Here is a 27,866-nt window from a genome sequence, read left to right on the forward strand (position 1 = left end):
AGCGGCTCTCCTTTAGGATTAGTCACTGGGTGTTTATGATTTCTACAACAGCGGCAGGAATATCTTTATTTGCATTTTGGGTGTTTATTCATGCACTTTCATGAATTTATGATGGATGTTATGTATTTTTTCTGGTTTATTTACAGACATCAAGTATATGGTCCCCAGGGGGACATTTATGCTTCCTACATGAGTGTGTTGAAATACTATGTCGATACTTGAGATCAATTTTTTTTGTGTACAAACTTTTTTTTTTCTTAAAGTATATAATTTATACATTCGTGTGACAAGACACAAACGAGAGTTAATGTCACAAATACAATCTTGAGTCAAAAGATTAAACAATTCAGAAGCATACAAAAAAATGTAACCTTAAGGAAACATAAATCAACAGTTGTACAACAATGGATACATGAAGAATCAGAAAGATATACCTAGGGTTATTGATCCTATGGCACATGGTACCTTTTTTAGGTACTATATATGTTAAAGACAGCCAAATATGTCTATGAGTCTTCCAAGCATCCCATTTGCGATCAAACTGGTGCATTTTATCCTGTAGAGTGTATAGAACCCTTTCCATCTGCATAACCCCATCAACCCTATCTGATTGAGATCACATTTTGATACCCACCTAACGTATAGTTAAACACGTATTGGACACCCAGTATCATCTTGTGACGGCATTCTATTGACTCAATTAACCTTTAATTACCATCCACAGTTTGTATTTAAACATTTTCTATCAAGGAGAGCAAGTGGCTTGACACTTTTCAGGGCTGGTTGCTCTCAATCCCTGCTTGTCACTGACAGCTTGGATCCCTACTGATGTTCTCAATCATGTGATTTCTATGTCAGCTATGAAAGGCTGGAGGCTTCATTAGGAAAATAAAAGCATTCAACCTCCAAAAAAACACTGCAAACCTAAAGGAGTTGTAAACCCTCAAGGTTTTTCACCCTAATGCATTCTATGCATTAAGGTGAAAAACCTTCTGCACTACAGCTGCCCCCCAGAGCCACCCTTTTTATAACTTGAACTCGATCATTCCAGCCACAAGCACAAGCTCAAGCTGCTGTCTTGGGTCCTCTTTGGATAGATCGATAGCAGCAGGAGACAATGGCTCCCACTGCTGTCAATCAAATCCAGTGACACGGGAGCCAGGGGCGGGTCAGAGTCCTGCTGTGTGTGTTAATGGACACAACAGCAGGACTTTGGCGCACGCTCACATGGGTGCCCCCATGGAAAGCGTCTCTCCAAGGAGGCACCCGATGAAGAGGAGGAGCCAGGAGCACAACCGGAACACCACAGTAAAGGAGGATTGGGTCAGCTCTGTGCAAAACCCTTGAACAGAGCAGGTAAGTATGACATGTTTGTTATTTTACAAAAAAAATAAAAATTACGATCAGTTTACGAGTGCAGAGGTATCTGCAGTGCATATGTTGTTGAAAGTGCCACTTAAGCCCCAGACAATTTTGCAGCTAAATGCCCAGGCCAGGTTTTGCGATTCGGCACTGCGTCGCTTTAACAGACAATTGCGCGGTCGTGCGACGTGGCTCCCAAACAAAATTGGCGTCCTTTTTTCCCCACAAATAGAAATTTCTTTTGGTGGTGTTTGATCACTTCTGCGTTTTTTATTTTTTGCGCTATAAACGAAAATATAGCAACAATTTTGAAAAAAATTCAATATTTTTTAGTTTTTGCTATAATAAATATCCCCCAAAAACATATATAACATTTTTTTCCCCTCAGTTTAGGCCGATACGTATTCTTCTACCTATTTTTGGAAAAAAAATCTCAATAAGCGTTTATCGGTTGGTTTGCGCAAAATTTATAGCGTTTACAAAATAGGGGATAGTTTTATTGCATTTTTATTATTTATTTATTTTTACTACTAATGGCGGCGATCATCAATTTTTTTCGTGACTGCGACATAATGGCGGACACTTCGGACAATTTTGACACATTTTTGTGACCATTGTCATTTTCACAGCAAAAAATGCATTTAAATTGCATTGTTTATTGTAAAAATGACAGTTGCAGTTTGGGAGTTAACCACAGGGGGCGCTGTAGGAGTTAGGGTTCACCTAGTGTGTGTTAACAACTGTAGGGGGGTGTGGCTGTAGGTCTGACATCATCGATCGAGTCTCCCTATAAAAACGATCACTCGATCGATGCAGCCGCCACAGTGAAGCACAGGGAAGCCGTGTTTACATACGGCTCTCCCCGTTCTTCAGCTCCGGGAGCGATCGCGAATAGCCGTGCACTCTTCCCGGATCACTCCCCGCGGGTTCCCGACCGCCGCATGTACCAGGGGGGGTTCCGATCGAACCCCCGACCCGCGGAAAGGCGGGGACGTACATGTACGCCCATATGCCTGTACGTGCCATTCTGTGGACGTATATGTACATGCAGCGGGCGTTAACCGGTTAATAGAGTTAAAAATGAAAGATTTTTAAGTTTTTCCCATTTGTCAAGGTATAATACAAAAGCAGAGCAGACATGCAAATCAGTCATGATAGTTTTTCCAGGTTAATGAATATACTGTATAATGACATTGCTAAATTTGGCCTTTTTGCATCTAGCATCAATAACCTCTGGTAATGAAAGGGTTAAAATGAATTAAAAGACAGGATGTTTAAATGAGGAGCTGGTAAAATCACTAAATATACCCATCCAACACTTGTGTTTATTTCCTTTGAAATTAGAGAGTATTTAACATGCAGATTAGGGACCCTTCAATAGCTGAAAATCTCATAAACTACATTTCTGTGAAATACAAAATGATTATTGATGGTAGAGCTCAACAAAAACACAGAAAACTGGTTTAGATATACTTAGATGGGGCATGTTGAGGTGAAAAAGCACACAGGGTCCAAGGGGTTGAATGTTTGCTCATGTACTGTATATTGCAACTAGAGTAACAAAAGCACCCACTTTTATTTTATTTTTTCAAAGAAAATGTTATTTCTGTGTAAAATGAAAATTTATTAATTTTGTATACAGTATAACACTCAGAACTCATTCATACCTTCCAGTGCTGTGCATTTTGGTAAGGTTACGCGTGTTATGTTGCGATGCCACTGAGGCCTCGTACACACGACCGAGTTTCTCTGCAAAAACCTGCAAAAAACTTGCTGGGATTTTTTTTTTGCCAAGAAAACCGGTTGTGTGTACATTTTTCGACGAGGAAACTGTCAAGGATCCCGTCGAGCCAAAAAGAGAGCATGTCTTATTTTTCCTCACCGGGAATGGAGAAACTTGCCTTGTCGAGTTCCTTAACAGCCTAACAAGGAACTCGACGAGGAAAATGATGTGTTTCGCCCGTCGAGTTCCTCAGTCGTGTGTACGAGGCTTAAGGCAATGAAGCTCCAATGCATAAGCACATTAGGACATCGCAGGAGTCAAAGGTCTGAACAGGCCCTTAGTAGACTAAGTAATACACTCATAGATAGTTACTATGCCGTTAAAATCAGTGTAATTTAGTAGATTCTGTTAAAATGATCCATTCCTAAATAAATAAATATGAAACACATCTCGCTAGAATTCAAAAGGAAAATAAAATATTCATATCCATTACGTCAACAGTCAACAATATATATATCTTCTTTCAATATCGTCTTCTAACTTTAAGTTGTATAACCATCTGTTCCCAAAATGAGATACAGCAGGAGCTCCCGTCACAAAGCTTATGGGATTCAAACACTGGCAAAGCCATCTTGTGAAGTGAAAGACGTTTATATTTTTCATCATAGACACATTAAGTTGTTTATACTGCACTTCAGAAGATGCTATAAAAAATATCACACATGACACAGGAAAATTGAGGTTTATTACTTGGATCCAATTATATCCTACTGTGTGAAACAGCTTTTCCTTGTTAAGAACAAAGAGAAAATGCTAGTCCTATTATAACATCTGATTTCATGTTGTCATAGGATATAATGAAAGATGAATGCTCAATGCTGAAGCTGCAGCTTAAGGAACGGGATGAACTTATCCACCAACTGCAAGAAGAGCTGGTAAGTTATACAAGAACCACTGAAAAATGGTCATTGAAAACTAACGTCATTTAAGCTTTGATCAAGAGTTTAGTAAGACTTATGGTTTCCACAGTAAGTACACAGAAGTGTCCTTTATTGTTTTACGCTATTGCAAGTGGTTTTGTTCTCATTCATCTCCATAAGGACGAAGATAAAAAAATAATAAAAATTAATGTTTCTTTGTTTGGAAACTGCTAAGACAGATGTAGAAAGTCATAAATCAGATGGTAGAGCAAAACGAAAAAAGTGAGAAAAGTCTTCTAGAGACATCATGTGGATGTACTTTTGTCGGTAGATCTAATGCTCAATTTAAACTTTTTTGGGGGGTTTTAGTTTCGCACAAAAAAAGAGTTTGACTGTTTGTCCTTTAGCCTCACGATCTATCTTTGTTTTGTATAATTGGTATGTCACTAGAGCAGAAAGTAATGGGATATTTCTTTAATGGGAAGGTTAGGACATCTCTCTGTTTTTTATTGTTCTCTGTATTCTTCCTGTCTCTCTTTTTTTTTTTTTTTCAGGTACTGTCAATTTAGACAGAGCTTTACATATACATTGTACATTCATATCAGTCCCTGCCCTCATAAAGCTTACAATCTAAGGTACCTAACTCACATTCATGCATACATACACCTACTACAGGTAACAGTACTCACTGTCCTGCTACCTCTTGTAACCTACACCAAGCCCTTAGAAGAGGTAGCAGGACAGTGAGTATTATTACACATTGTAGACCAATCACATCGGCAGTTATATCAGGGTACCCGGAGTGCTGGGACCCAGTCTTAAGCCTTGTACACACGATCAGACTTCCATCGGACTTTTCCGTGGATTTTTGTCCGAAGGGGCGTTTTCAGCCAACATTCACCAAATCACATGGTTTTTCAGCTCTTTACCACCACCCTTTGGGCAACTTCTGCTATTGTTGGCTGATGTTTAGCATTGGTTCGGAGCATGCGTGTTTGTACTTTGGATTTTAGTCCGATGGATTTGTGTACACACGATCGGATGATCTGACGGAACAAATGTTTTGTCGGAAAATTTGAGAGCATGTACAGCCAACATTTGTTGTCGGAAATTCCGACAACAATTGTCCGATGGAGCATACAGACGGTTGGATTGTCCGATAAAACACGTCCATCAGACCATTGTTGATGGAAAATCCAATCGTGTGTATGGGCCTTTAGACTGGCCGGATCGGATACAATCCTATGACTGTATTCCATGTGTAAACTGCTTGGTGTGAACACTGTGTGTGGGCTGGAACCTCTTCATGACACCCTACTGACATGGTACAGATGTGGAATGATCAGCGGTGTAGTTAGCTCTGAGTGTGGGTCCTTACACAATATCCAGCTTCCTGTAGGCTTCACGAACACCCTTGTTGCCCTTTCCTTGAGTTAGGCTTCAAGCAATCGGCAATACCCACACAGTTGGGATTAGGCTATGTAACCTGCCATAAGAGGAATGGTAACAGAGGTGGCCACTGACCAATGGGATTGTTTCCCAGATTTACCTGTGATAGAAGTGGCTGCTGGATTTACCCATTGTGGCCATAAGGTGTAGAGTTCTCCATTCAAGTTTTCTGGGAGGACAACCCACTTGTATCAAGATTTGCAGTAGTTCTTTTGCTGCAGGTGCAGTTATCAGGGGTACCATCTTGGGGGGTTGGGGGGAAGCAGGGCACAGGTCATTGGGAAATACATGGGGGATGGGGGGGAAAGGGCTGTTTCTGGAGAGCTATATTGTGTGATGCTGTTCTATATTTCAATAAACTAGCTACGAGGAGATAACCCTTGGGTGTGCATATTATTTTTTATTTTTTTGTGGAAGAAATTAGAATCTTCCCAACTGAGACACAATAAGCAATAGAAATCTCCCACATTACTGCACTCCTGCCCATCAAAGAGAAGTTCCACTGTCACTGGGACAGAAAGTAAGGGAAATCCTACCCAACTAGGACACATACAGTATGACAATAAAAAACATAGGGCCTGATTCTCAAAAGAGATACGCAGACTTAACTGCTGTTCAGCCTGCTTATCTCTGTGCCTAACTTTGGAAACGATTCTCAAAAGGCTTTTTCCAAAGTTAGGCAGAAAATCTGACATGTGTAAGACACTTACACGGTCAGATTTTAGGATGCAGTACCGCATCCGCCACTGGGGGCATTTCTCATTGAAATGCAGCTTTGCGTATGCAAATGAGGACTTAAGCAGATTTTCAAAGCATTTCATCACTGTGATTTCTGCGTAAGTTCCGAATTTGCCTGCGCAAAACTAGGGCTGGTTTTATAATGTGGAAAGTTAGTCACACATTGTAAAGGCCCATTCCAGCGACGACATTTGGTATGCATTCCCGAGGGAGAACTCCACGGCAATTTTAAAATTCAAAACCGGCATGGGTTCCCCCCCAGGAGCATACCAGGCCCTTAGGTCTGGTATGGGTTGTAAGGAGACCCCCCCACGCCGAAAAATTGACGTAGGGGGTCCCCCTACAATCCATACCAGACCCGTATCCAAAGCACGCTACCCGGCCGGTCAGGAAGGGAGTGGGGACGAGCGAGCGCCCCCCCCCCTCCTGAGCCGTGCCAGGCCGCATGCCCTCAACATGGGGGGGTTGGGTGCTCTGGGGCAGGGGGGCGCACTGCGGGCCCCCCCACCCCAGAGCACCCTGTCCCCATGTTGATGAGGACAGGACCTCTTCCCGACAACCCTTGCCGTTGGTTGTCGGGGGTCTGCGGGCGGGGGCTTATCGGAATCTGGGAGTCCCCTTTAATAAGGGGGCCCCCAGATACCGGCCCCCCACCCTAAGTGAATGGATATGGGGTACATCGTACCCCTATCCATTCACCTGGAGGCAAAAAGTAAAAGTTAGTAAACACACAACACAAGGCTTTTTAAAATAATTTATTATTCTGCTCCGGATGCCCCCCTGTCTTCTTTATTAGCTCTATTTCCAGGGGGGCTTCTTCTTCTGCTCTCCGGGGGTCTTCCACTCTCCGGGGGTCTTCTTCCACTCTCCGGGGGGGGGGTTTCTTCTTCCGCTCTCCGGGGGGGGCTTCTCCGCTCTCCGGGGGGCTTCTTCCATCTTCTCCCCTCTTCCGCTGTTGACTCGGCGAACCCCGGTTCTTCTCCAGCTGTCCGGTGCCTTCTTCTTCAGCGCTGGCTGCCTGCTATGTTTGTGTGTTAGCTCAATTAGTAACAGGCAGCCGGCGCGGTCTTCTGTGACGTCAGGGTCTTCTGTTCTTCTCCCCTCTTCCGATGTTGACTCGTCGCATCTTGTCGCTGTAATGATGGAAGCGCGCCTTGCATCCCATTTATATAGGCATCACCGTCCCATCATGCTCCGGCAGGTACCCACGTGGTGGGTGCACGTGGGTAGGCACCCACCACGTGGGTACCTACCGGAGCATGATGGGACGGTGATGCCTATATAAATGGGATGCAAGGCGCGCTTCCATCATTACAGCGACAAGATGCGACGAGTCAACATCGGAAGAGGGGAGAAGAACAGAAGACCCTGACGTCACAGAAGACCGCGCCGGCTGCCTGTTACTAATTGAGCTAACACACAAACATAGCAGGCAGCCAGCGCTGAAGAAGAAGGCACCGGACAGCTGGAGAAGAACCGGGGTTCGCCGAGTCAACAGCGGAAGAGGGGAGAAGATGGAAGAAGCCCCCCGAAGAGCGGAGAAGCCCCCCCCAGAGAGCGGAAGAAGAAACCCCCCCCCGGAGAGTGGAAGAAGACCCCCGGAGAGTGGAAGACCCCCGGAGAGCAGAAGAAGAAGCCCCCCCTGGAAATAGAGCTAATAAAGAAGACAGGGGGGGCATCCGGAGCAGAATAATAAATTATTTTAAAAAGCCTTGTGTTGTGTGTTTACTAACTTTTACTTTTTGCCTCCAGGTGAATGGATAGGGGTACGATGTACCCCATATCCATTCACTTAGGGTGGGGGGCCGGTATCTGGGGGCCCCCTTGTTAAAGGGGACTCCCAGATTCCGATAAGCCCCCGCCCGCAGACCCCGACAACCAACGGCAAGGGTTGTCGGGAAGAGGTCCTGTCCTCATCAACATGGGGACAGGGTGCTCTGGGGTGGGGGGGCCCGCAGTGCGCCCCCCTGCCCCAGAGCACCCAACCCCCCCATGTTGAGGGCATGCGGCCTGGCACGGCTCAGGAGGGGGGGGGGCGCTCGCTCGTCCCCACTCCCTTCCTGACCGGCCGGGTAGCGTGCTTTGGATATGGGTCTGGTATGGATTGTAGGGGGACCCCCTACGTCAATTTTTCGGCGTGGGGGGGTCTCCTTACAACCCATACCAGACCTAAGGGCCTGGTATGCTCCTGGGGGGAACCCATGCCGGTTTTTTCTTTGAAAATTGGCATGGAGTTCTCCCTCTCAGGAATGCATGCTGAGCGACGCTGTCATTTTTTTTTATAATTATTTGTTTTCCCGGCGCGTCTTTTTTTTTTCACCCGTCGCAACTTTAGTGTCCCGTCGAAATTCTCAAAGCCGCCCGGCGTTAATTACGTTCGCGCGCTGCACGTTGGGAAAATGACGTCACACGCATGCGCAGTATGGCCGGCGCGGGAGCGCGCCTCATTTAAATTTTAAACACCCCCAGGAGAAATTTCTAGGTAAGTGCTTTGACGATCGGGCACTTAGGTAGAAATTTTAAGTCAGTGTAACTTAACTGCTGAAATTTAAGTTAGGCAGGTTTTTTGAGAATTTGGCCCATAGTTTCTAACCCTTTCCCACTTTTGATTGAAATGGGTTACAAGCAAGACCCCAGTGTTGGAGTCCAGGAAAAATAATATAGCATTCATTTTAGTCTATAAAATCACAATTTAAAAATTGGTGGTTTTGGAACCCTAAGATGACCTGTAGTGTGGATGTTGCGCCCATAAAAAAAAATCATACGTATTGCCTGTAGACTCCCTACAACTGATCTGTTTCCCATTACTGAAGTATTTATTATACTTTGTTCTTCACCCTGTCTCTGTATGGAATCATCATATTGGTAGATGCAGGGCTTTGCTTTCCCTTGTTTAAGCTGTCCCTTGTGATTGGTGATCTGATGGCTGGCGGGTGAGTATTCCAGTAGCAGCAGGAAAGCTGCAGAAAGCAAAGTTCAACAGAATGAATGAAGCATAAGCAGGGATTCTTGTTTTCCAGCAATGAGAACACTGAATAGCACTGTATTGACATCACACAATCTCACTCCAAATCTTTTGAGACTAGCAGGCAGAGGCAGCAGTGCCTTAGATGATTCTATACTGCAGAGTTACAGCTATGAGTCTTCAGAACCGGAGAGCCTAGCGGCAGTCACATTTAGGAAGAGGAATACTGCTTAGGCTCAATTAACAATTCTTAAGCCTCGTACACACGACCGAGGAACTCGACAGGCGAAACACATCGTTTTCCTCGTCGAGTTCCTTGTTAGGCTGTCGAGGAACTCGACAAGCCAATTTTCTCCATTCCCGTCAAGGAAATAGAGAACATGCTCTCTCTTTGGCTCGTCGAGTTTCTCGACAGTTTTCTCGACGAAAATGTACACACGACCGGTTTCCTCGGCAAAAAAATATCTCCCAGCAAGTTTCTTGCTGTTTTTTGCCGAGAAACTCGGTCGTGTGTACGAGGCCTCAGGCCCATTTCACACTGACATGTTTTCCAGGCGGTTTATTGCTAAAAATAGCACTGCTATACCGCCTGAAAAAATCGTGCCCTGCAGTCTTCAGTGTAAAAGCCCAAAGGCTTTCACACTGAAACGGTGCGCTAGCAGGACCGCTCCAAAAGTCCTGCTAGCCGCATCTTTGGAGCGGTATAGGAGCGGGGTGTTTACCGCTCCTTCCAATTGAAATCAGTGGGAAACCACGGTAATACCGCCGGCAATGCGCCTCTGCAGAGGCACATTGTGGGCGGCATTAACCCTTTTTCGCTCGCCAGCAGGGGTTAATACCACCGCTAGTGGCGGAATATCGCGGTAAATATCGTGGTATACCGTCACCGCACCTCCCTTGCCCCGTGTGAAAGGGGCCTAAATGTTTCTTTATAGGGCTGTAAACCTTCACTTTTAAAGTTCCATTCCACTTTAAGCTTCCAACACTGTAGCAGAAAGTTGCATAAGAAACACACAAAGTGGAACTGTCAATGTTGCTTTGTACTCAGATACAGCGAATAATTATTCAACATGGCTGCAGTCAGAGTTACATTTGTATTGCATTGTAATGGCAATCTGGACACTGACTAATTAGCGAACTGAATTATTTTGTTTGACATATTCCCTTTAAAATGGAGCAAAACTCACCTCCTTTTTTGATGCAAATATCATGACCCAGTCTTCTTGCAGGTTCAAGATCTTCAGCCTTCTTGATTGTCCAGAATAACATAAGCTCTTCACATGTTCACATATCCCAGGCATCGAGCTTCAACTTTCCTTTGCTCTAGATTTTATATATGACCTCTGCTCCTGTGTAAAGTTTCTAAAAGCAATTTTTTTATATATATAATATATTTGTTGAACAGATAAAAAGGCTGTCTGTTGACTATTTTCCACATATTATGCAGACATTATAGTGTTATTTATTTCATACGTCTTTGTACCAGCCGCTGCTGTTTTATCTGAAGGCATCGTGTTTTCCATCTTATCTCTCATTGCCTCAGAAACTGCTTTGGTGACCATAAAACAAACACAGAGTAGAATTTATTTTATTTTTTTTTTTCTGTCGCTACCCTTATGTCTTTGTTGTCTAGAAACAGAAAGTAATACTCCAAGGGAAATAAACTGATGAGTTTCAGGTTAAATAGGATCATTTAGGCCAAGACAGACGAGGATAGGATCATAGGGTCAGCTCTCACAAATTTATCAAGATGAGATAATATCTGACAGGTGTCCAGAGATTGAAATGGATACATTGTAATGGATTGATATGTACAAATGTTTGCTTGTCCCTCTAGAACAAATAGAAATATTTTATTCTTTGCATCTCTTTCGGGTCCTGGCTCTTGTGTATTTTCATTAAATAGATGCCAGAAGCGTGGTCTGAGGAAGAATAATCAAAAATGATGTGCTTGTAGGATCATCAGCAGCAGTACACACAGGGGGTTATTTTTGAAAGGCAAATCCACTTTGCACTACAAATGCAAACTACAAGTGCAAAATGCTCTTGAAATTGCACTGAAAGTGCACTTGGAATTGCAGTCACTGTAGATCCGAGAGGGACATGCAAGGAAAATAAAAAAAACAGCATTTTAGCTTGCACATGATTGGATGATAAAATCAGCACAGCTTCCCCTCATTTCAGATCTACCCCTCAGATTTACAGCGACTGCACTTCCAAGTGCACTTTCAGTGCAATTTCAAGTGCTATTTGTACTTGTAGTTTTCACTTGTAGTGCAAAGTGGATTTGCCTTTCGTAAATAACCCCCTAGGTGTCATATTGTAATGAGGTCAGCCTCCTGGAAAGCTGACTGTGGCAATGAAAACCAGTGATAAAAGTAGAGTTAATGTAAACTATAATGTGTGTCATATATTAGCGGCTGTGCTTATCAACAAACATAAAGATGGACACACATGGAACAAGATCAATATGTTATTCAAATGTTTTTGATAGAGCAATGGAGCAGTCTTACTGCCTGTAGGGCGTTATTGGTTGCGCTGCTGGACACCTGACATGCACTGCATAATATATGTTTTCTATGTGAAGGAAGAACAGCTGAGGGTCTTCTGGTTACTTTCCAAACAATCAGATCCCTTTATGAATGAGAGGTTTTAGGAACAAATTAACACACTGCCATTTGAGGCTGAGAAATATGAAACCAATTACTGCGATGATGCAGTGGGGTTTATTTACTAAAGGAAAATCCACTTTGCACTACAAATTCACTGAAAGTGCAATCACTGTAAATCTGAGGGGTAGATCTGAAATGAGGGGAAGCTCTGCTGATTTTATCATCCAATCATGTGCAAGCTAAAATGCTGTTTTTATTTTCCTTGCATGTCCCCCTCAGATCTACAGTGACTGCACTTCCAAGTGCACTTTCAGTGCACTTTGTACTTGTAGTTTGCACTTGTAGTGCAAAGTGGATTTGCCTTTTGTAAATAACCCCCAGAGTCTTTAAAAGAAAAATGTGCATTTATAAAGTACAGTGCTGTGCTTTACAAATTTATTAGCATGTGCTTGCTTGCTTCTGACAGAATAGTCCAGTCAACCGATGGGGTGGATTTACTAAAGGCAAATAGACTGTTCACTTGCAGAGGGAGTTGCAGTTTGCATGGGGAATCTCCCCAGAGCCCAAATGTTATTTATTTCATTTTTAATATCCACAGCAAACTCACCCATGCCTCCATGCTTGTTCCATGTGTGTCCATGCCTCCATGCTTGTTCCATGTGTGTCCATGCCTCCATGCTTGTTCCATGTGTGTCCATGCCTCCATCCTTGTTCCATGTGTGTCCATGCCTCCACGCTTGTTCCATGTGTGTCCATGCCTCCACGCTTGTTCCATGTGTGTCCATGCCTCCATGCTTGTTCCATGTGTGTCCATGCCTCCATGCTTGTTCCATGTGTGTCCATGCCTCCATGCTTGTTCCATGTGTGTCCATGCCTCCATGCTTGTTCCATGTGTGTCCATGCCTCCATGCTTGTTCCATATGTGTCCATGCCTCCATGCTTGTTCCATGTGTGTCCATGCCTCCATGCTTGTTCCATGTGTGTCCATGCCTCCATGCTTTATTTTGTTGAGAAATCACTTTGAAAAACACCAGATGATTCATGTAGCATTAAGTTCCTGGAACTCATCTACCCTTAGCTCAGGCATCCAAACAGGGGCATGTGATTAGCCGAGAAAGACTTAGTTAAGACTCCTGGAATGTATGACATAATTGTGGCCTAGGCAACAAACCAGTAAGTAACTGAAGACATGTAAAAAAAAATGTTTAAAGCATGGAAATGTAATATACCTTGTTATCTAATAATTAATGCTAGGAGCAGAAGTATTACAAAGTGTTCATGTTGAGTTTAGTTCCACTTTGAGGACTGGTAAGCTGCAATATGGGCAGCACAGTGGTTAGCACTTTCATCTATCAGCACTGAGGTTATTGCTTCAAATCCCAGCCACAGCACTACCTGCCTGGAGTTTGCATCTTCTCCCTGTCCTGCGTGGGTTTCCTCCTACATTCCAAAGACATGCTGGCAGGTTAATTGGCTCCTGGCTAAATTGACCATAGTATGTGTATAAATGAATGTGAGTTAGGGACCTTAGGTTGAAAGCTTCTTGAGGGCAGCGACTGATGTAAATGTACAATATATAAAGCACCGTGTAAATTGACAGTGTTACATAAATACCTATAATAAAATAAGTAAATGTTTTGTTCTTGGGCTTAGTTATGCTTTGAATAAACGCTCCATAATTGCTTACAAAAGCTTCAGTCATGTTTCATAATTCACAGTTTCTCATTAGGCATCAGTTAACATCAGATGTGTAAAATGTTATAGAAAAAGATGTATATTAGAACTTCTCCTATTGTGCTGATCTGTGATTGGTAAAATACCTGAAATAATAATGACTGCTGCAATACTTAAAGCGGTTGTATACCTTTTTTTTTTTACTTTTACCTACAGGTAAGCCTATAATAAGGCTTACCTGTAGGTAACAAGAATATCTCCCCTTGCATGCAGCCGCTGACTGCAGCGGCGCATGCTCTCTGAGTTTCTAGGGTGAAAGATCCGGCAGACGCCGGACCTTGCCGGAAAGAAGTCTCCAGTGCGCATGCCGAGGGAAAATGCGGGTTTACTACCGCTTTAAAGAGTTTATGTAAGCTAGCAAAAACTTCTGTTGATAAGGATAAACTCCTTACTGATAAAACAGAACACAATTTAATGCAGTTATAGATTGAATAAAAAGAGATCACTGAATGTAGTTTAAAAAAATTTAGGGAGAGTATTTGAATCTGTCCTAAAAACCTCCCGCAGTGGTACCGGGTAGCACTCTGGGCCTGCCATCTGTGCTGTGTTACACATTTCTGTAAGTGATCATTATGACAGGAAGAGAGCAGAGTGAGAAAGAAAAGTACTAATCAGGGTGCTGTTCCTACAGTGTCCAGTCAGCTTAATAGTTTTCACCAGTGCAGGTCAAAGATGTTCAGATGTTCAAAGATGTTCAGCAAGAGTGGCTTAACTAAATCACAGATCTTCTGGCAGTCATAACAATTCTTTTATGCAAGGTATTTCTGTGGATTATCTGCTTTCCTCAGTCATGGAATGTGAGTAAAGCACATATATTTTGTATTTGTTTACTTATCTTTCCCCAAAGCTCTAAGGGTTTTTTCTCTCTAGTGTTTTGTTCCTCTGTTATCAGCATAAGTCAATTCTGAAAAGTTTTCCCAAACATGAGATAAATTTGTGTCGGGGGGGACCTCAGAACAGAGCTTGTCAATTTGGAGCATAGTTCTTCTGCTGTGTGGAGGGGGGTGTGTTCCTTTCCTCAAATCAATTATCACTACTGCAGTCTCTCTGCCCCCTCCTCTGTGCTCCTGACAGATGAAGAAAGATTTTTAACATGATCCGTCCTTTTGAAGGGGTGTAGAGAGGAGAAGACAGCAGATATACATGTAAAATCGATGTATGAGAATTTGTTTCATCTCTGCGTATCACCTATACTTCCGTATCACGTATACTTCACTGGGTATATGTGAGGGTTTACAAGCACTTTAAGCCTGGGGGATCTTCTATGTTATGCCCTGTACCAATCATTACCTTATATGGTATTTGAATGTTCCATAGTTTCTGATTTGTTGTTACGCTGATGTTCTTTTACCAATTCTTGAAATTTCATCAACCTGCCTAATAGAAACTACAGTGGGCACATCAATTATAAAAGGCCTGGCATAATTTCAAATGCTAATAGTGAGTCACTTTGGCAGTATAATTCATTAGGTTTCCAGAGTGACTCTAATGCTTTAGATAATGCAACATTTTATAGCTTTAACCAGCCTGAAAACATGTCTCAAAACATTTAATAGGGCATTAAAATCCTCTCAGCTTTCAGAAGTTGCTGATACTTGCAGCTTCCTATCAAAATAAACCCTAATGGAGCAATACCGGTGATAATGGATATACTTATAATCTGTGGCATTGATATGACATAATGCACCTGGTTTCTGGCCATATGATCTTACATTGGTACTGTTTAACATTCTAGAATTAGCATACCTTTTAGCTGCTGTCCTTTTACATATTTTATGTGGTTAATCTGTTTGAAAAATATTTAAATGAATAATATAGAAAGTGATGCCACTACCACAAGGTGAAAAGATCAGCACAATATTATATGCACTAGAGGGGCGACAACAGGCATACAGGACCTGTAATCACACCCTTCTATTTTCCCCAGTGTGTGCAGCAGATAAGAGCAGCTCTGCAGGGGTGGGGCTTAGTAGAGAATGGCAGCATACCAAACACCGCCCTGGGCTGGTATGGGAATGCAAACTTCCTGAATATATACATTCAACCTTTTTATTGTAGACAAGTTCATACAGTTGGTGTAACTATTAAACTAATATTGCATGTTGTGCTATGCATTACAAAAATTGTACACCTGACCCCTGTTTTTATTTTCTATATACCAAAAAATATTTTTAAACCCATTTGTCAAACACTTGGAAAACATTACTTAAGGGATCGAAGCAGATTATATATACTTAAGCAGAAATAAAGTGTCACACTCTACTCTTTTTTATAAGTTGAATTAATTGCACGGATCTCAAAACTGACTTTATTCTAGCAGTAATTACTCTCAGTGAGCTCAGCTCAGTGAGACAGATGTTGAGTATGGCAATGACAATATCCCATGATATACCATGGGGATTAGCCTCCCATTCGTACTGTGCTTCAGAACTGCGATGAAAAGCTGTTGGCCTGATAAAATCTTTAATATTCCCCAGAACTTGCAGAGGTGATTCTGCATATTAGTTTAAGCTTCTATCACAAAACATTGTCATATTTCAGTGTTTGGAGTGGATATAGATAAATGATAGTTATGTCACTAAAGTAGAACTCTCATGCTGTTCTCTCTCCAATGCTGTACAGTACATTTACATAAAAATAATTTTGAAGAAATGAACAAATCTGCAATAATAATTCAGGTTTGAAGTGTCCCTTGACATTTAAGAAGCTTACTTTTAGATAACAGTTCCTTGTATAAATTCATCACATTGGCTAGTGTAAGAATGTCTCTTGGCTGCTTCACACGTTCAGGTATGTAGTGTCCTACAGGCAGGCCTAAATTCCATTAACTGTGAGATTAGCTACCTTGTAAAAAAAACTACAGCAGGTATACTTGTATGTATGGGTTCAAAATAATGATCTCTTTTAAGTTGCCTTCTAAAGCTCTTTGCATCGCTTGAGTGAACAATACTACTTTATTAAGCTAAAAATGGATGATAATACAGCACTGCTATACAGTATTAGGAAAACAAATGTTTTAAAAAAGGGAAAAATGTTAGGCCTCGTACACACAGTAGGTTAAACAGAGGACAATGGATTGTGTGTGGGCCCCATAGGTTATTTAACCATCGGTTAAAAAAAAGCCAACTTGCTTTAAATTTAACCGATGGATTCCTAACCAATGGGAAAAAAACGATCGTTAGTAGGCACAACCATCGGTTAAAAATCCACACATGCTCAGAATCAAGTCGACTCATGCTTGGAAGCTTTGAACTTCGTTTTTTTCAGCACGTTGTTGTGTTTTACGTCACCCTGTTCTGACATGATAGTTTTTTTAACCGATAGTGTGTGGGCGCGACGGACCATCAGTCAGCTTCATTGGTTAACCGATAAAATCTGTCTGTTCTCATCGGATGGACTGATTGTGTGTACACTGCATAACACAAGGATGAATTCACAAGATGCAGGGGTTAGCTTAAAGTGTGTTTTTTAATTGTATTTTGCCTTATAAATAAACTAAATCCTAAATAAAACATGCAGGTGATGATTAGTTATTTTCTCAGATTATTAACTACTAAAATGCCTGGTTTATTAGGCTCCATGCATCCGATGCATGATGCTCTGGCATTTAGGTGTGGGCAAGGGGCACAGGTGCACCATCCAGCCCTGCTGCTAACAGATTGTCAAACGCTATGAGAGGCTGGCAGCTGCTGTGGCTGCATGGACCTGTATGTTTTACTTATCACTACTTAGGTTTAGAGCAGTGTGCACCCATGTAAAAGTGTTCAGAGTGCAATCAGTCTGTGTTTGGGGCATTTATGCCTGGGCACATACTGCTCTAAACTTTTTTACCTACCTAAAAAGCCATAATGAGCTAGTATGCACCGCATACTAGCTCATTATGAAATACTTACCTTGGAACGAGGCGTGGGGAACTTACCTGGTCCACGCCGAGGGAGATATCATCTTGCCTCGGCATGTCTCCCGGGTATCGCCGCTCTGGCGCTGTGAGTGGCTGGAGCGGCGATGTCGTCACTCCCGCGCATTCGAGCGGGAGACTTATTTCCGGCAAGGTCTGGCGGCTGCCCTGCCTTTAGTCGAGGATCCCGCTGCGCATGCACCACTGCGAGGGAAATATCTCCTAAACCGTACAGGTTTAGGAGATATTATTTATACCTACAGGTAAGCCTTGTTATAGGCTTACCTGTAGGTAAAAGTGGTAGTACAGAGTTTACTACCACTTTAAAGTGATTCTAAATGCGGAATGTTTTTTTTTTTTCCTTATTGCATTCTATGCATTAGGTAAAAAACCTTCATGTGTCTGTACCTCCCCCCGCCCCAAAAACGCTTACCTGACACCAATCTTGATCCAGCACTGTCCCCGCTGACAGACCTGCTTTCCTCTCTTCCTGCATTCTCAGACTTTACTGAGAGCAGCGGGAGCCATAGGCTACTGCTTCTGTCTGTCAAAGCCTGTAAGGAGAGAGCGAAAGAAAGGGCTGAGCCACGCTATGTGTGTGTCTATAGATAGCAAGCAGTGCTGTGTGTTTTTGTGTCTTGGGATCAAGCCTGCACAAACTAGGGGGGGGTAGGTTCACCAGTGGGGGACCCTAAAAGAGGAGGACCAGGGCTGCTTTGTGCAAAACCGTTGCACAGAGCAGGTACTTATTACATGTTTATTATTAAAAACATATATATTTTTATTTACTGTCACTTTAAGCTATGTGAACTGACTTCTATGTCACTTAAAGTGTTTGTAACCCTAAAAATGCCTGTTCCTGTGCCCCCGCACAATCTCTGCTGACCATGGTAATCATGGCTGCTAATCCAGGATACCGTGGTCAGTTTACGTGCCTCTCTCAAACCACTTTCTCTCCTTCTCCCCCTCCCACCCTGCTTTTCAGGTCCAATGCCTGTGTGTGAGAGCCATCTCCTACCCCGCCCCTCCCCTTGTACTGCTCTTCCCTGTCACTTGAAATACCATTTAAAAATAACTTGCATCCCCTCAGTTTTTTCAAGATCAAAACTACTAGATGTCTGTTTTCTAAAACTTTAATCATAAATACCTTCTTTCTCAGCGGTCATGTGACATTCCTCTGGACTCTAGGAAATCAGCTACTATATATATATATATATATATATATATATATATATATATATATATATATATATATATATATATATATATATGACAGAGATGTATGTGGAACAGACACACGCGAAGAGTAGGAGCACCCACAAAGCATTTTATTTAATAGTAGAGGGGGTTAACACACAGCCAGGTAGCAGGTATCACAGCCGGGCAAAACAAAGAGTCAGTAACACAGTATAAATGCACAGCCGGGTAGCAGAGTCTGTGCTGATAAATGGTAATCCGCGCCAGGCTGGCGAAACAAGAGAAATAACAGAGTTCTGGCTGGTACAGATAGTCTGTGCCCAGTCTTGGACACACAAGAACAGAGTTCGCTCTACTCACAGCGCAGGCGATCACAGGGATAATCCACTCTTAGGATTGCGCACAGCCAGGGATAATCCACTCTCAGGATGGCACACAGCCAGGGATAATCCACTCTCAGGATGGCACACAGCCAGGGGTAATCCACTTGTAGGATGGAGAAAGACAAAGGGGTTGGCCTGTAGTCACTGACCATAGCCTAGCCTAGCAGGAGCCGGGATGGCACATAACAAACTGCCTTTCTTCCAGCAAATGTTTCAACAGATAAATGCCTCAGAGACACTTCTCCCACCCTTGAATTCAGGGCTGGTTAAACTGTCCAATGACAATAGACACACAGGTCAGGTGTATTCAAGCTTATCAGTGGGGGGGGGGAGCTGCTGGAGGAGTCCCCCCTCCCTGCACATGGACATCCATCCCATAATATACGTTTCTTCCAAGGCAGACAGACACAAACGATGGAATACAGCCACATCCCAAATGATCACAGCAAAGAGTACACAACACAGCAGAGGACAGCTCTCTGGGGTGTAAGGGACAAGGAGGGGCACAGACCGTATATATATACTTTAAATATTAAATACTCCACCCCACACCGTTACTAGACAGTGGAAGCAGAGCATCAATGAGCTCATCTCGCTGTCACTTTTCTCTCTTATCTTATTAGCATGCTCATCGTACTGCATTATACCTAGTTGGCTTCTTGTGTTGCTTTCCCTTCCCACTCATTTAAATCTGCTGTACAGACTGTATAGTAGAATACAATAGGCTAATGTTAAGTCAAAATCAGACATTTGCATTTAAAAGATACATGTAATGATGTATTAAAGTGATTGTAAAATCTCATATTTTTTTTTTTAAATAACAAACATATTATGCTTACTTTCTCTGTGCAGTGGTTTTGCACAGGGCAGCCTGGATACTCCTCTTTTCGTGTTTCTCTTCGCTGCTCATGACCCCTCCTTCCTGTCGAGTGCCCCCAAAGCAAGCAGCTTACTATGGGGGCACCCAAGCTCAACTGCAGCTCCGTGTGTCCATTTAGACATGGACCTGATGTATTGCCCCGCCCCTATCTCTGCTGATTGGCTAACTGACCTTGATTGACAGCTGCAAGAGCCAATGTCACTGTTGCTGTGTCTCAGCCAATCGGTAGGGAGAGTCCTGGAAACTATGTGAATTGACATGATAGGAAACAAGACTTTTTGTCTTGCCTTTGCGTTGGAACTTTGTTGGGCAAGGCTGCCCAGCGCAGCCCAATGCATCTGATGTAAACAGCTGGGAAAAATCTGGTCTTTGCTTCCTCTTGAATTGCTATGATTGCTATGGTTATAGTTCTGTTTCCATGTGCCCTTTTTAGTTGTAAGTTTGCATACACTTTGTTACATGCATGGTGTTATTTGTTTTATCAAAATTATGGGATACATAATAAATCTTAGGGACATATTTTAAATGGATCAACTTGTTTATGCTTTTGTCATGACATGGACACCTGTCAGACTCAGGTCTCTGTACATTGCTTGACAGAATTCTATATTATTTTTTTCAGTAAGCAAAAATTACCTGTCCCGGCCCCTTACCACGTGATCAGCTGTCAGCCAATGACAGCTGATCACGTGATGTAAACAGAGGCCTATCACCGGCTTTTTTGCAAGGTACATTGGTCCCAAAAGGAAGGAGGCACATCAGCCTCATCAGTTCCCATAAAAACCACCAGCCAGTGCCACAGTGCCACCTATCAATGCCCACAATGCCACATATCAGTGCCCACAGTGCCACCTATCAATGCCCACCTGTGATGCCAATCAGTGCCACCTAGTAATGCTACCTGTCAGTGTAACCGATCAGTGCCCATTATTGCCACTCAGTGCCCATCACTGCCACTCATCAGTGCCCATCACTGCCACCTATCAGTGCTACCTATCAATGCCACTTGGCAGTGCCACCTATCAATGCCCGTAAGTGCCATCCATCAGTGCCACCTCTCAGTGCCACCTATCAGTGCCCACCAGTGCGCCTATCAGTGCCCACCAGTGCTGCCTTATCAGTGCCCATCAGTACCCATCAGTACAGCCTCATCAGCATACATCAATGAAGGAGAAAAATTACCAGTTTGCAACATTTTATAACAAAAGAAAAAAAATATAATTTAAAACAAATCTGTCTTTTTATTATTTTTTTAACAAAAAAGAAAAACTGCAGAGGTGATCAAATACCGCCAAAAGAAAGCTCTGTTTGTGGGGAAAAAATTATAAAAATGTAATTTGGGTACAGTGTTGCATGACTGCGCAATTGTCATTGAAAGTGCGACAGCACTGAAAGCAGAAAATTGGTCTTGGCAGGAGGGGGGTTTAAGTGCCCAGTAAGCAAGTGGTTAAAGAGTTTTTAAATGAAACCTCACTGACCTCTGTAACTACAGGGACTGTGAAGTAATTCATCCTCAAACATCACAAAATTTGGTTTGAGTTTATATTACCTTACAGTGACTGCTGTTTGTTTACATTAGAAGGCTGGCAAGCTGCCATGTTAAGAGAAAAAAGGGGAAAGTGCTGCAATTTTAGTTATTTAGATTTGCTGTTTGTTAAGAATATGTAAATACTTTAATGTGAGGGTGCAAGTGCACTAAAATAACTTAAATTAACCTAAAGCCATCTTAGAGTCTTTTTCATGAACATGCCACCTTTTGGCAAATGCATTCTCTAGATCAGGGATCTCCAAACTACAACCCTCCAGCTGTTGCGGAGGTGCACATCCCATTGTAAAACTCTGACATTCAAAGCCATGACTAGGAATGATGGAAATTGTAGTTCCTGGACAACTGGATGGCCGTAGTTTGGAGACCCATGGTCTAGATGCTACCTAACAACTGATCACCTTTCAGATCATGTTCCAGCAATGACTCTTAAAGACCAGCAATTCTGGCACTTAGTAAGATCTGATTTCTGAATACTGTTACTTACAAAGTAGAATGACAATTTAAAATGTTTTCCCTGACTAGAGCTGTTTGTGTTATTTTTAGAAAATGTATAAACATGTTTTATTGTTTAATGTGCAACTCAAGAAGCTAAGGGCCCTATAACCAGAGAGTACCCTGAGCCCATAGCCCAGATATGTTTTTTTCTAACATGAACTCTTTGGCAAGATTCTTCAAGCCTTTTATTAACTAAATCAATAAAAATTTGAGCTACCAATACATTAGGTTTTGAGTTTTAGTTTTAACGTAAATCTCAAAAAAAATGCTATGGGCCAGATTCAGAGAAGAGATACGACGACGTATCTCCTGATACGCCGTCGTATCTCTGAGATACGATTGTCGTATCTATGCGACTGATTCATAGAATCAGTTACGCATAGATAGCCCTAAGATCCGACAGGTGTAACTTGTGTTACACCGTCGGATCTTAGGCTGCAATTCTAGGCCGACCGCTAGGTGGCGAGGCCATTGCGGTCGGCGTAGAATATGCAAATGACTAGTTACGTCCGCGATGCCTGTCGATCTAAATTTACGTCGTTTCCGTAGCGATACGCGTCATAAAGTTAAGGCTGCCTCCTAGGTGGTCTAAGCAATGTTAAGTATGGGCGTCGTTCCCGCATCGAAATTTTAAATTTCACGTCGTTTGCGTAAGTCGTCCGTGAATGGCGATGGACGCCATTTACTTTAACGTCAAACCAATGACGTCCTTGCGATGTCATTTAGCGCAATTCATGTTGGGTAATTTGACGGACGGAGCATGCGCAGTACGCGCCTAATTTAAATGGTGCCCGCCCCATCCGAATTAGGCGGGCTTGCGCCAAGCAGATTTACGCTACACCGCCGCAAGTTTACAGGTAAGTGTTTTGTGAATCAGGCACTTACGCTGTAAACCTGCGGCGGTGTAACGTAAATGGTATACGTTACGCCGCCGCTGCGCAACGTAATTCTTTCTGAATCTGGCCCAGATATCTAAATAGGTGTGTAAAATGTGCTGTCTGGACAATTTATTTTTGTTTTTCCAGTAGAGGGTTCAGTTTTATATAGTTGTAAGTTTATTGTGCTGCACTGAGGTTGGTGCTCTGGGATTCTTTAAAGAAGATTACTCATATAGTAAAGACAGTGCTTGGGCTTTTCTCCAAATCATTTTTTAGCAATATACCGTAGTTTCCATCATCCAAACATTCCAAGTGTAGCGAAGCATTCTAATAGTAATAACAGCATTTCAGAGAGAATTGCAGCAACAGCCACAATTGTATTAAAAGCTGTGTTGCACTTTAAAACAAACACAATGTAAGTGACAAAAAGGATAGTTGTTAAGTAAAAATTGTAGTTACATTTATGTCAATACATAAAAAAAATCTCACAAGCTCTCATTTTGGTGCTCAGGAGTTTATTTTGTTTTATAAGCAAATCTATTTTAGTACTATTGGACCCCTTTCACACTGGGGTGGTGCGGGCTTTAGCGTTAAAGCGCCACTAGTCTTAGCAGCACTTTACCGGCCGCTAGTGGGGCACTTTTAACCCCTGCTAGTGGCAGAAGAAAGGGTTAATTGTGCTAGTGTTGCTGATTGCAGGACTTTTTTTCCTGTCCTGCATGCGCACCGCACCAGTGTGAAAGCACTCAGGCTTTAACACTGGGGTGACTTGAGAGGCACTTTTCAGGAACATTACAGGCATTATTTTAGCGCTAAACTACCTGAAAAGCATCCCAGTGTGAAATGGGTCTTAGTCAAGGCAGGTGATGTAACATGTAGGTGAAACTAAATATTACAGAAACTACAATATTCTAGTGTGTTCTTAGTTATGATTTGAAATTAGTTAATAATGAAGAAATCTCTTCATCATCAATTTTCCAGATTTGCTTCTATAACTTGTTTTGCAGGTAATTAATTGTTCTGTTTTTTTCTTTCTTGTTTCCTGAATAGGGAATTTAAAAGGGAAGTTCACTGCTCTACATGCACTAGCCTGGCACACCAGGCATGTGGTCTGGTAGCACTATAGCCAGAGGGCTGTGAGCATAGAAGCACCTGCCCATATGCCTTTAAACATTTGGTGGGTATATTCAAAGGGGTGTCCTAAAAACATAAGGCCAGATTCACGTAGAATCGCGGCGGCGTAACGTATCGTAGATACGTTACACCGCCGCAAGTTTTTATCGCAAGTGCCTGATTCACAAAGCACTTGCAATGAAAACTATGCCGGCGGCCTCCGGCGCAAGGCGGGCCAATTCAAATGGGTGTGTGCCATTTAAATTAGGCGCGCTCCCGCGCCAGACCTACTGCGCATGCTCCGTTTTGCAATTCCCGTCGTGCTTTGAGCGCCGTGACGTCATTTTTTCGAACGGCGATGCGCGTAGCGTACTTCCATATTCCCGGACGTGTTACGCAAACGACGTTAAATTTTAAATTTCGACGCGGCAACGACGGCCATACTTTAGACAGCAATACGATTGCTGACTAAAGTTAGGGCACCCAAAACGACGACTAAATTTGCGACGGGAAACTAGACTAGCGGCGACGTAGCGAACGCGAAAATCCGTCGTGGATCGCCGTAACTCCTAATTAGCATACCTGACGCTGGTTTACAACGCAAACTCCCCCCAGCGGCAGCCGCAGTACTGCATCCTAAGATCCGACAGTGTAAAACAATTACACCTGTTGGATCTTATGGATATCTATGCGTAACTGATTCTATGAATCAGTCGAATAGATAGAAACAGAGATACGATGGCGTATCAGGAGATACGCCGTTGTTTCCCCTTTGTGAATCTGGCCCATACTCCCTCTAAAATTATCAGCGTCTAATGCTGATAGAAGGAAGAGTATATATTATGATGGGGGCCCTAATAACAGTAAGATGCCACAAACCCTTGGTTAGCTTTTGCATTAAAGCGGAGGTCGGCAGATACTATCTGCCACACTGATCCTAAAACAAGAATTGTTTTACTGCCAGGATGACCAAGTGAAAATAAAGGTAACAAAGTTTGAAAAAAGAGAAGCCACCACATCTAAGGACTGGTGAGCTCCAATATATAAGCCTTTTCTTCTGGGTTTGAATACACTTTAAACACTCAGATCTACATATAACATAACAAATGTGCAGCTCTAAATAGCCATTAAGTAAATTATCACATGAAAAATATATCTCATGCAATAAATAAACGCTTTAGTATACTGTACACACTAGTGAACAATCAAAATTGCAATAAATATCAATAACAAATATATATATTGAAAAAAAATTATCAGAAAAAACCTGCGGATTATTCTGATCCCAGCGCTCGATGGAAAGAAAGTTAAATGTATAATTGTTTTATGCAGTGGAAAAGCAGCTATTATAATAAAATAGTGACATAAAAACGATGTATTATTAAAAAAATTATTAACAAAACATTAACAGCGCTAGAAAGAGCCTAAAAAAGGCTTATGAGACCAATACTCATGTACTGCAATGGTACATTGAGAAAAAAGATTTCTGAGACTATATATATATCGCATAAAAAATATTATGTAACATGTGTTCCCACTCTTTGTGAGTCCATTAATAATAGTCCGTGCAATTTCTCAGATGTACAGTTCTTTGTTAGGAGTGATCTTCACAGTATAGCTATTTGTCTGCTCAAATGCTGGTAGTGACTCTCTGTGATTTCCCCCTAAGGTTTTGTACTCACCAGAATGTAGTACTTTAAAGGCATTGGATATATCCACTTGTACGCATCGGTTCTCCTCCTCTGGTATGTGGTGATGATCCGTGTGCTCTTCAATCTGTGTAGCTTGGCAGTCATGCAGGGAGGCAAGAGAGACTTTGCATAGTGTAAATCCTTTTATTTAAACAGTAAAAACCCCTGCTACCCGCTCATGCTTACACAAAGTTAAGATAAAAAGCGCTTGTCATGAAGGCTGCTGCCTCTGCTCACTCAGGAATATGGCTCCAAATTGCTCAGGCTCAAATTTCCCTTCGTAAGTCCCGGGTAGAAGCTAGGCTGCCTTGCAAGCTGTATCGTCGTGTAGTCACGCCCTGACGCGTTTCGTGATAGGTCCACGTCTTCAGAGGGCGCCCTCTGAAGACGTGGACCTATCACGAAACGCGTCAGGGCGTGACTACACGACGATACAGCTTGCAAGGCAGCCTAGCTTCTACCCGGGACTTACGAAGGGAAATTTGAGCCTGAGCAATTTGGAGCCATATTCCTGAGTGAGCAGAGGCAGCAGCCTTCATGACAAGCGCTTTTTATCTTAACTTTGTGTAAGCATGAGCGGGTAGCAGGGGTTTTTACTGTTTAAATAAAAGGATTTACACTATGCAAAGTCTCTCTTGCCTCCCTGCATGACTGCCAAGCTACACAGATTGAAGAGCACACGGATCATCACCACATACCAGAGGAGGAGAACCGATGCGTACAAGTGGATATATCCAATGCCTTTAAAGTACTACATTCTGGTGAGTACAAAACCTTAGGGGGAAATCACAGAGAGTCACTACCAGCATTTGAGCAGACAAATAGCTATACTGTGAAGATCACTCCTAACAAAGAACTGTACATCTGAGAAATTGCACGGACTATTATTAATGGACTCACAAAGAGTGGGAACACATGTTACATAATATTTTTTATGCGATATATATATAGTCTCAGAAATCTTTTTTCTCAATGTACCATTGCAGTACATGAGTATTGGTCTCATAAGCCTTTTTTAGGCTCTTTCTAGCGCTGTTAATGTTTTGTTAATAATTTTTTTAATAATACATCGTTTTTATAACAAATATATATAAATACCAATATGTGAAAAGTGCATGCAAAGTACACACGTGCATGTGTGTGCATGCTTCTGTTATAACATTTTGCAAATAAATAATTTTTCTTCATAAATGTAGGCCAAAATGTATTCCAATGCATTCATTTGGTAAAAAATATCCAAATCAGTGTATATTATGTACTCTGTGTAAAAGTTATATAGTCTACAAACTATGGTATATTTATTTGAAAATGTATAAATTCTGATGTACGCACAGCCATTTTTACACAGTGAAACTGTGAATGACATCAATTCATGGGCCATTGTGTACAACTGTGATAGCTGTTATTGGCCACCACATGGTACATGGTACCGCTGTGATTGGCCCTGTGCCATGTGATTACTGTGATCAATTACAAAAGCTCATCACAATAAACATAGGGCCAGATTCACAGAACAAATACGCCGGAGTATCTACTGATACTCAGGCGTATTTTCAAATTTGCCGCGTCGTATCTTAATTTGTGATTCACAAACAAGATACAACGGCTTTTGGCTAAGATCCGACAGGCTTACGGCTTCGTACGCCTTCGGATCTTAGGCTGCAATACTTCAGCCTCCGCTGGGTGGAGTTTGCGTAGTTTTCCAGCGTCGGGTATGCAAATTAGCTTTTACGGCTTTTTTTACGTCGTCGCAAGTCGTTTTTTCCCGTCGCAAAGTTAAGCCTGCTTTTTCATGCCTTTACTTTACACCAGACATGTTAAAGTATGGCCGTCGTTCCCGCGTCAAATTTAAATTATTTTCTTTCCGGCGTAAGTACGTTACGCACGTCGCCATTCACAAACATGTCGGGGCGCCGTAATTTCGCGCAAAGCACGTCGGGAAATTTACTAACAGAGCATGCGCAGAACGTTCGGCGTGGGAACGCGCCTAATTTAAATGGTACATGCCCCATTTGAATAAGGTGGGCTTGCACCGGACAGCTTTACGTTACACCGCCACAAGTTTACAGGTAAGTGCTTTGTGAATCAGGCACTTATGTTGAAAACTTGCGGCGGTGTAACGTAAAGACGATACGTTACGCCGCCGCAGTTATTGCTGAATCTGGCCCATAATGTCTATGGAAAGTCATTGTTTACAACTGTTTACAAAGTCATTGTTTACAACTCACATGTGATAGCTGTGATTGGTCACAGCAATCATATGGTACAAGGGTCATGCA

At 42.5% G+C, this 27,866-nt stretch overlaps 1 protein-coding gene across 1 annotated transcript in view; it reads left to right on the forward strand.

The window, feature by feature from the left end:
* CCSER1 (coiled-coil serine rich protein 1) overlaps positions 1-27,866 on the forward strand; it is a 1,156,365-nt gene that overhangs the window by 995,856 nt on the left and 132,643 nt on the right. The window contains 1 exon segment of the mRNA XM_040327888.1: positions 3,937-4,020. Within this exon segment, the coding sequence (XP_040183822.1) occupies positions 3,937-4,020 (84 nt within the window).

Source organism: Rana temporaria, chromosome 1 (genome assembly GCF_905171775.1).
Source record: "Rana temporaria chromosome 1, aRanTem1.1, whole genome shotgun sequence".
In the NCBI taxonomy this organism is placed as follows: Eukaryota; Metazoa; Chordata; class Amphibia; order Anura; family Ranidae; genus Rana; species Rana temporaria.